Source organism: Octodon degus, unplaced genomic scaffold (genome assembly GCF_000260255.1).
Source record: "Octodon degus isolate 3935 unplaced genomic scaffold, OctDeg1.0 scaffold00141, whole genome shotgun sequence".
Taxonomy (NCBI): Eukaryota; Metazoa; Chordata; class Mammalia; order Rodentia; family Octodontidae; genus Octodon; species Octodon degus.
The window spans coordinates 4009264-4019853 of NW_004524717.1; the positions used below are offsets into that span (position 1 = coordinate 4009264).

The 10590-nt window shown below is 45.9% G+C and overlaps 1 protein-coding gene across 17 annotated transcripts in view; it reads left to right on the forward strand.

Moving 5' to 3' along the window:
* The window catches only part of Svil (supervillin), a 171241-nt gene that overhangs the window by 134037 nt on the left and 26614 nt on the right, over nt 1-10590 (forward strand). For all 17 annotated transcript variants that reach the window (XM_023701808.1, XM_023701811.1, XM_023701802.1 and 14 more), the window contains 7 exons: nt 102-249; nt 1692-1781; nt 1871-1957; nt 4003-4171; nt 7929-8101; nt 8261-8416; nt 9614-9750. In XM_023701808.1, the coding sequence (XP_023557576.1) occupies nt 102-249; nt 1692-1781; nt 1871-1957; nt 4003-4171; nt 7929-8101; nt 8261-8416; nt 9614-9750 (960 nt within the window). The remainder of the gene's footprint in view (nt 1-101; nt 250-1691; nt 1782-1870; nt 1958-4002; nt 4172-7928; nt 8102-8260; nt 8417-9613; nt 9751-10590) is intronic.

Sequence of the window (10590 nt, forward strand, 5' to 3'; positions counted from 1 at the left end):
TCTCTCTGTCTCTCTCTCTCTCTCTCTCTCTTTCTCTCTCTCTCTCTCTCTCTCTCTCTCTCTCTCTCTCTCATTTTCTCTTTTATAAATTTCACAAACAGCGGGTCACAGAAAGTCGAGAAAGTCAGATGACAATCGAGGAGCGGAAGCAACTCATTACCGTGAGGGAAGAGGCCTGGAAAACTAAAGGCAGAGGCGCTGCCAACGACTCCACCCAGTTCACAGTGGCTGGCAGAATGGTAAAGAAAGGTGAGAGCCATGCACACGTGTGTGTAAGTGCATGTGTGTATGCACGCACACTTACCAGGTGACCATTCTGGAAACAGGCTATGGGCTTTCAAAATCTTTTTAAGAATCTTCTTAGGGCTGGGGAGATAGATGGCAGCCTGAGCATCTGCCTGGCAAGTACAAGAACCTGGGTTCGATCCCCAGTACTGTATGCCGTGCCAAGCCGGTCACCAAAACTGGGCATGGTGCTGTGCACCTGTGATCCCAGCGCTGGGAAGGGTAAGGCAGGAGGATCACTGCGAGTCCAAGCTGCCTAACAAGACCCTGCACCAATTAATAATTAAAATATTTAAAAAATAATGACTTCAATCAAAAAAATATAAAAATCACCCAAAACAGGCAAAAAACAAATAAGGCAACTGTTGGGGTCAGGGAGATAGCTTAGTGGTCTTAAGCATCAGCCTGGCAAGTACAAGGACCCGGGTTCAAATCCTGGGACCGCCTGCTATTCTGGCTCCATGCTGAGCCAGCCATAGAGACTGGGCATAGTGGCACGCACCTGTAATCCCAGCACTGGGGAGGCTGAGACAGGAGAACCCCTACAAGTCAGCTGTGTAGCGAGACCCTGTAGTAAATAAGTAAGTAAATACATTTTTTAAAAATGTTTTCCTACGAGTGTAAGTTTCAAGTGCACGATGACGATACCCACGGTGGGGCACTGGTGCTTGTGCACGAAGCATCTTGATCCTTTTTACTTCCCCTTCCCTGTCATAGTAGTGATGTCACGTGAATATTTTCATGACACATTGTGTGGACTATTCCTATCGAACGCCTTTACTTCAGAGTCAGTTCCTGTTGTCTTTAGTGGAAGAAGTGTTACTCAACTTGTCAGATTTTGCTTTTTTTTTTTTTTTTTTTTTTTCTTTTTAATGGGGCTGCTATGTTTCTGAACAGCCAACGCTCTTTGGGTCTTTGTCTTGTGTAACAGCGCAAGGCCAGCTTGTCCTTAACCTCCAGTGCGAGGGACCACCATGGGTGGTCCCGCATGCCACAGTTTATACTTTACTTCCTCCGGGAGAGACGGTACAAGTGCGCTCCCTGCTCAGCGGCCCCTCCCACCCTTCAGAACTGGTAGCTCCCTTTCTTGGGTGTATTCTGATGGTCTCGCACACTCTTGTACTCAGTTGACTCAGCACTGATGCTTTCTCATTCTCTCTCATTCAGTTTTGGAGTATCAGCTTGCCAGGCTCTTAGTCATTAGGAATTTTTAAATCTTGTGTATAGTGGCAGTCACCTCACAGTTGTGGTATCTGCCGAATAGCCACATACGTGCATGCCAGGTTCTGGCTTAAGTTCTTACAAATTATAGTCTACACTGGGACTTGCAGGGATGATCAGGGTCCTGGCAATGTCTAGAAGTGATTTTAAGATACTGAGTCTTTGCTCCATTTTCTGTTCTGCAGGTTTGGCGTCACCCACAGCCATAACCCCAGTAGCTTCTCCTCTGGGCAGCAAATCGAGGGGCACTACACCAGTTTCCAAACCCCTGGAAGGTGAGTCGCAAAGATGTCCATCGGGTCTCAGTTTCTAATTGAATGAGTCTTCAAAGACCTTCTCTCACTGGTGGTTTGTACTTGTTCAGATATTGAAGCCAGACCGGATATGCAGCTGGAATCAGACCTGAAGCTGGACAGGCTAGAAACCTTTCTAAGAAGGCTGAATAACAAAGGTACATATCAGAGGCCAGAAGGGGCGCGTTAGCTTAGGTTCTTTTAGTGCAGCAGCATTTGTATTTTCAATGAGTAGATACAAAAACCAAAACAGTCCTGCTCTTCTCTTAGAATCCCTAAGTTCTATCTGATTGCTTTTTCTCCTCAGCTAAGTTGTCTTCCTTCTATTATAGGTTTATTAATTAATAATATAAGCATTATCTTTGTTGTTATCTTTTAACAAATCGGATTTGGAGGGCCAGCCAGATAGCTCAGCAGATTAAAGCACCTGTAATCTCCGTGCTTGGAAGGCTGAAAACAGGAGGATCAGTAGAAGTCCAGTCTGTGTAGTGAGACCCTGAAGACCCTGTACTAAATACATTTTTTTTAAAAAAATATGAGATTTGGGTTAAGCCTGGTGAAAAGAGTCAGACTCTGATTCCCCAGCTGCTGGCCAGGGAGAGAGCTCAGCAGCTTAAATGCCTTCCTGATTTCCCAGCTTCCCAATAACATTTTATTCCTAAATCTAAAACCCTTGGAGGGCCAGCCAAATAGCTCAGGGGATTAAAGCACCTGCAAGCAGGTGCAGGGGCCTGGATGTGTTCAGTCCCTGGGCCTGCCATGCCAGCCTCATCCCCAGAGTGCACTGAAAGGGCAATTAAGACTGGGTATGGTGGCGCACACCTGTAATCCCAGCTCTTGGGAGGCTGTAAACAGACAGATCACTAGGAGTCTGATCTAGTAGTGAGACCCTATACATCCTGTAGAACCTTCCCTAAAATACAAAATATATATATAATAATAATAAAATAAAACCTTTGGAGAGTCATCAGATCAGAATTATGAACTCAGTGATTGTGTTTTTACCTCTGAAAACAATTAGAAATATGCAAATATCAACATGATCTTGGATAAACTTCCAGTCATGTGTATCAATTTCTCAGATGGTGAAAGCTGATATTCTTTCTTGTGATCACAAATTCTTTCTTTAAAGATGTTTTTGGTTGTTATAGGGTCTTACTGCACAGCTCAGACTCATAGTAAATCACAAAGTATTTCTAAGAGAAAATTTTAGTACATAAAAATTGAGGTACCAGTAGAAAAGTATGAAGATGAAATATAGGAAGTAAAGCCATGCTGTTATGTTGAGTTGTGGGGGACTCAGGTCAATAATTTCTGACATTGCCAGTTAAACAGAAGACCCAATGCTATTAAGGGCTACTGGACTCTTTTAGAATATTTTGCTGAGTTTACACACCTATAATATTCAAATAACAGAACTTAGAAAAAAAGGGGATACAGATGAATGTCCATTTTGTATCTGTGTATTCAAAGTGGTTAGGATAGATATATAGTTACATTCTCTTAATGAATAGAGGGATTTGTTCTAATGGTGTTTGTAAATAGGATCTCAAGTCCACATCTTGTACAGCAATTAACCACTAAGAAGAATGTATGCAGTTCGTTAATTATTGAAACTGTCCTACCGATTTGATTTGAAACTGTCTCATTGCTATTTGTTTATCAATAAAATTATGGCAAAAAAATAAATAAAGGCTCAGTGGAATTGTGGGCAGCAAGGTCAGCCTTACTCCCTCCTACCCTTGTACTGGGTGTGGTTGGCTTGGTGCAGTATTCTCCCAGAAGTCAAGTAAGGGCCAGCAAGCAGCCACATGACCCTATGCACTGCTGCAGTGTTTTCTCCTCTCTGGGAATTTTTTTTTTTTTTTTTTTGTATTTAGTACAGAGTCTCACTACACAGATCAGACTGATAGTGATCCTCCCATTTTCTGCCTCCCAAGTGCTGGGATTACAGGTGCGCACCCCATGCCCAGTCTCAATCACGGTCTCAGTGCATCCCGGGGGCGGGATCAGCCTGGCATGCCAGGGATCGAACCCCAGTCCCTGCGTCTGCCTATGCAGGCACTTTAATCTGCTGAGCTATCTGGCCAGCCCTCACTCTGGGAACTTTGAGAGGGTATAATTTTAATGTATTGCAAGATGTAGTCATGGATTGTTGTTCATAGAATTCTTCTCTTGTTCACTGGCTTCTCTCTATTGGCAGTCGGGGAAACAGTACTCACTGTCACTGGTCAATCTGTGAAGGAGGTGATGAAGTTAGATGATGATGAGACCTTTGCCAAATTTTACCGCAGCACCGACTATAACATACCAAGAAGTCCTGTGGAGCTGGATGAGGATTTCGATGTTATTTTTGATCCTTATGCACCTAAGTGAGTTATTTTGGTCTCCATCTTTCTTCCACAATGACAGGCTTCCTTCACTGTCCCCACGTAGTCCTGTAACAGTGAACTTCTATCGCTGTGTTACTTTCTATGCCACAAAACCCTTACAGCTACATTTTTACTGTAGAGCTAGCTGCATGGTACTGTGGGTCCCGTAAAGCATACCTGCTACAGACTAGATGTACATATAGGCAACATGTGTGTGCAACAGATGTTTGCCTTATTCCATAAAACTAGTGTCACTAAATATTTCACATCATTCAAGTATTGCTGTGCACTTTTTTGCTTTAACATCACTTAGCAGAGATTCTTACATCTGTTCCATTTGACCTGTTGAGTTCTTATAATGGAAACCCATTTGGACATGAGCTCAAATTTCTACAAGTAACTAGAAAAGCAAAGAGGAATGTGACTTAGCATCATAATATATAAAATCAGTAGATCTGCAGGTCTTTTCAGTGATGGCCAAAGAGTTCTCTTTACATGAGAATGTCACAAAACTACCTAAGTAACGTCATTATGATACCAGGATTCTGTCAGTTGCTGAGTGCCACAAAAACACCTAAGTCACACTGATTTCAGCAAAAGAAAGTTGTGAAAGGATTTATGGATTCATGGACTGAGAATTGCAGGTGTGACCTCAGGTTCCAGGGGTTCACTGGAATATGGTCTCTCTGTGGCCATTTTCAGAGCGGTTGGCTTCTTTCAGGGTTGGGGGCAATACCCATGGACAGTGGCCACCCCCAGCTGTGGTTTTACAGGCCACCTCCTTGGCTTAGTACCTGCAGCTTCTCTTCACATTTGCTCCAGCAGGAATTCCCAGTGTGTTCATCATTGCTCTTGAATTCTAACTTCCTCCTGAACACATCCATCCCATCCTAAGGAAGAGGACGAGACAAGTTAGAGCCTGGGTCTAGATCCTCCCCAGAGCCACAAAGGGGGTAGAATGAAGATGTAAGGGACAGAAGGAGGGTAATCGCTTTCTCCAAAGGGAAGCTGAGATGCTATCACCAGAAGCAGGAATCCACGTGCTAGGCAGGCTACACCCCCAGCAGCCAACATACATCTCTATCTTCCTACAGAAATTCGGGGCACCATCTCTTACAGAATTTTTCATTAGCTGCTCCTAACACAGTTTGTGCATAGTCCAGTTTGTTCAATTTGTTTTAACTGGCATGCTTTCATTTCTTACCTTTAAAAAATGAACAATTTGCCATCTCAACCTTAACATAATATTTGGAATGCTTGTGTACATAATTTAACCATTTCTCAATCTTGTCCCTACTTAAATGTTATTGTTTATATTGTTACATAGTATAAGCATATACAATTTGAACACACACACTTAATGTTTAATTTTTTTTAATGTTTAAATTTTTAAAAATTGATTACAATAAAAGACACATGGCCATTAATGTCCCTTAAGATCTTCCTTCATCTTAGTTACTTTTTTCTCATTACTGAGACAAATTATTCAACACCCAAAGTTAAGGAAGTAAAGGCTTATTTAGCTCACAGTTTGTGGAGGGTTCCGTCCATGATCAGTTGGCTCCAAGGTAGAGTGGCTTGGCAGAGGGAGAGGGCAGAGTGGGCAAGAGGCAGCCAAAGACAAGCAGCAATTGGCCAAGCATTGGCCGTGACTCATCCACATGGCTGCCGCTGACAAAGGTTCTACAATCTGAGGTACAGGATCTCAGGATAAATCCTGAGGGCATTTCACTGACCTTCTCAGACCCAAAAGCTACAACTCTTGTTGCACAGGTCCTGCTTTACCTTGGTCTTAACCATCCAGTAGAAAAGTATGAAGACGAAATATAGGAAGTAAAGCCGTGTTGTTATGTTGAGCTGTGGGGGACTCAAGTCAGTAATTTCTGACATTGCCAGTTAAACAGAAGACCCAATGCTATTATGGGCTACTGGACTCTTTTAGAATATTTTGCTGAGTTTACACACCTATAATATTCAACAACGGAACTTAAAAAAATTGGGATATAACTATGAATGTCCATTTTGTATCTGTGTATTCAAAGTGGTTGGGATAGATATATAGTTGCATTCTCTTAATGAATAGAATGATTTTTTCTAATGGTGTTTGTAAGTAGGATCACAAGTCTGCATCTTGTACAGCAATTAACCACTAAGAAGAATATACGCAGTGTATTATTTGTTGAAACTACTTTCGATTTGATTTGAAACTGTCTCATTGCTATATGTTTATCAATAAAACTTTGAAAAGAAAAAAAAAAAAAAAAAAAAACAAGCAGCAACAGCAAGCAACCAGCAACCGCCCTTTCCCTGTCCCTTATATCTTCCCAGGCTACCCATCCTTAGGCAGGTAGCACTCACACCCTTAACCCCAGCTTCGCACCACAAATCAATCCCAGCATCGCATCCTTGATCCCAGAGTCACTCATCCTAGATCCCGATCCCTCCAGAAGCTCCTGAGGCTTTGGGGAGACATCTAGGTATGAGCCACAGTGTCCTTCCTATGTAGACTGTTCTTGCACTTCCTCAAGCAGTCGTGGAAGTCCTCTTACATGAGTGTCTTTACTCACGCTGTCATGGCTGTCTTCCCGCCCTGAATCCATTCAAAATGTTTAGTTTTCATAGTTATTTTGACTTTTCAGAAGTGCCCTGCAGAAGAGCCAGAATTCTCTGAGATCCCATTTTAAGGTCAATAAGGACACCCCATGATAGTTTTACAAGCCTGCTTTCTGTTGAATGGCACTCAGTGGTAGCATTCACTATATTTATGATCATTCCCTCTAAAGACGCCCATGACAGAGGACTTCCTAAGTAACAAGGACAAAGGGATAAGTGTGTTCAAAGTCAGGGGGACAATTTTGAGAGAGGCTAATGGCATTTGTGTCCTTTCCTGTAATAAATTTGCTAAACATCCAGCAGACACTTTAATTGTATGAGTCTGCGTGTATTTTCACTAGTACGCACACACCAGTGTCATATATATACAGACTCTCAGGCACAGAGCCATGCACCCCTGGAAGCTGCGCATGGTGACAGCTGTCCCCCCAAGAGCTTGTGTAGCTGTCCCCGCCACCTCTCCGTGCTTCTCTTCTGCCCACAGACACCACACAGTTCCAGGGTTTCCCGTGGCTTGGCAGGCCTGTGGTACAGGGCTCCTAGGGGGAGCGGAAGCTCATGGTAGATTGACATAGGGAACTGAAAAGCTGTTTTGTGAGGAGAATGATTAAGCTGGCTTGGGTGGAGAGGCAGTGGTGGATCGTGAATTCTCCAGGGCCATGGCTGTGCTATTCCAGAGAGAGAGAGCTGCACCCAGAGAGACAGAGGCGTAGGAACGAGACGGACAGATGGGGCCCCCTAATCTTATGAGCCGTCTTGCAGTGGCACTGATGGGCCTCCAGGCTGAGCACAGGGAGGCTTATGGGTGTTGTGGGGACCCTCAAGACAGTGCACCTAGCGCTCCCTTCCCCACCTGGACCCCGTGACCCCACCTCAGGAGAGATGGTAGGACGAGCGGTAAGCTTTATAATGACTACAGCTGAGGCAGGCAAATTCCTGGGCTCCAGCCCAGTCTGGGCAGTTCAGCTACTTAGAAAATAGAAAAGCTAAAACCAGGCTCAGTGCAAAGGTACCAGGGTGACTTGCAATGAAATCAGGAAGTAAAAGGTTGGAGCCCATTGCCCTGGGTCCCAACCCACCCATTAACCAGACCTGGCTGCTATAGCTGCTAACCAAACTGAGACTGGCTGTGCTCTACTGGCAGGTTGACGTCCTCTGTGGCAGAGCACAAGCGAGCCGTTAGGCCCAAGCGCCGGGTGCAGGCTTCCAAAAACCCGCTCAAGATGCTGGCTGCGAGAGAGGACCTCCTTCAGGAATACACAGAGCAGAGGCTGAACATCGCCTTCATGGAGTCGAAGCGGATGAAAGTGGAAAAGAGTGAGTAGCAGGGAACCCCAGGTGCTCAGGGGACGGGGAGGAGCCCTCAGCCTGACTGTAGAAGTTAGATCAGTTAGGAATCATTTCTGACTGCGAACCGTGCCATTTCACTAAACATCTTACTTCCCCTACTCGGCTTTCCTTCTTCAACCTGCCCAGTGTCCTCCAACTCCAACTTCTCGGAAGTCACTCTGGCAGGCTTAGCCAGTAAGGAGAACTTCAGCAATGTCAGCCTGCGGAGCGTCAACCTGACCGAGCAGAATTCCAACAACAGCGCGGTGCCCTACAAGAAGCTGATGTTGTTACAGGTTAAAGGTATTTCCCAGTAGCATGGAGGAATTGCGCTCTGACAGGTGCTTTCTGTCTGGTCTCAGGAGTCCTGAATGTTCCCCTTATTGCCAGTGAGGGTGCGCGTGCTTCCTGGGAGCCTGCCACGCATGCAGCATAGTGCTAGCTCCTCACACCTGAGCCCCACAGAAACCCGTCAGGCAGGAAGCATCCTACGCACTGAGGCTGTGGGAAGTTGCTAACATGGTCACAGCAGCTGCTGAGGAGCAGCCAGAGCTGGAGGTGTCCCCTCAGTCAGCATCTCAGCCTCCGCTCCTCCACCCTGATCCCCTGGCTTAGTGGTCCGTAACGCTAGTGCTGTATACAGCTACCAGATGCACCATACGGGCTCAGGATGGATCTCAGCTCTCCCTGCTGAGACCAGCCAAGGGTCCATGCGTGCCAGGGGAGGAGGGCACATTCCTGGGGAAGGAGTTACAGGAACTCTGGAGCCAAAGAAGCAGAAAATACTATGCCTTTCTCTCCCTGGCAGAGAGGGGACTAAGAAAAGCAGACGTCTGAGTGGAGCGAAGAGGGCTTCTGTGCCACCTAGTGGCCACTCTAGGTACACTGGAGACAGGGGTGGAGGAAACATCCTCCCTCTGGGCTAAATCCACTGCCCTTTTTAGTGTATCGAAGACTAGCAACTAGTGACACGTTGCTGTGGACTAAAGCAGAGCTGACCCTACGTGTGTACTGTGGAAGCTCAAAACTGATGCATCGTTTATCAGAAAGTTGAATGAGACACAAAGCAGTTTCCCTCTGAGCTGATTCCTGTTTAGATGGCCCATGAGGTATAGCGGGAAATCTTGGAGAAGGAGATGGGATCCGAGAGAAGCCTTGCCTTTCCCCGCAGCACGGCCAGAGATGTTAAGTGGAAGGGCCTGCTTGGCAGTGTCCCTGGAGGGGGAAGCATAGTGCACCAGTGTGCACACTGTCACCAGACACGGACATAGCGCAGTCCTAAGCAGCATGGTGGCATTTGGACAAACACCACCGAGGGAAGTGATCGCTAATGCTGCCGTGCAGCCCTCTCACCGTCCCATGCCACCCTGCACCACAGGAACTGATAGAGCAGCCCAGAGTCATTGGGGCAGAGAAGTCCATGGCAGGGACATTCAGCTCTGGGTGCCTCCTGGTCCTGTTCCTGTCTAGGAAAACGGTAACCTTGGGCCTCATCTTCAGGGAGAAGACATGTGCAGACGAGGCTTGTGGAGCCCCGTGCCTCATCCCTCAACAGCGGGGACTGCTTCCTCCTGCTGTCACCCCAGCACTGCTTCCTGTGGGTGGGAGAGTTCGCAAATGTCATTGAAAAGGCAAAGGTGGGTATCAGGACCTCAGATGCTTCCACTGACGCCGCTTCTGCACACAGGTAGAATGTTCTACCAGCTCTAGATCTTGCAAAGCTTTCCAGAAGCCTGAGGCTTCCTTCACTTGAGAAGGGACAGGCAGCAGTCTTTTTCCTGAGTATCACTCAAAGGAGTCTTCATAGGGTGCAAAAGGAGGGAATTTTAGAAGGATTCTGGGCTGCACCTCTAGTCCTGAAGTGCAGGGTTTATTCCTACTCCTGTGTAGAAAAGAGAACCAGCCCCACCTCGAAGTTCCCTCTCCCAGATACACAGCTTTTGGAAGAGTCTCGGGAGGTGAAGCCCCGAAAATGGGGCAAGAGCTTTACATATTTTGTGTTTCAGATTGAAGACTGAGAGCCATTGCTCTAAAGAAGTTAGTTGGGCATCATCATGCACACACCTAATCCCAGTTTGTTTGGCAGGCTGAGATAAGAGATTCAGAAGTTTGAGGGCAGCCTGGGCTGTTTAGCAAGACTAAAATAAAAATTAAAAGTACTGAGGGTAGAACTCAGTGGTAGCATGCTTGCCTCATGTATGTGAAGCCCCAGATTCAATCCCCAGTGCTATTTTTAAAAAAAAAAAGAATTGTTGACCCTTGTTCCTTCAATTACATTTTCTTGACTGTTGAACATGCCCAAAAGTCAGTGTCCTCCTGCCCCTATGGGATAAGGGCAGACGCACATGGCTTCTCTTCTTACTGAGACATATGCTACTCTATTCAGCCATGGCTTTTCTAACTAATGATTATGTTTCTCTCTCTCTCTCTCTCTCTCTCTCTCTCTCTCTCTCTCTCTCTCTTATTTAGGCCTCAGA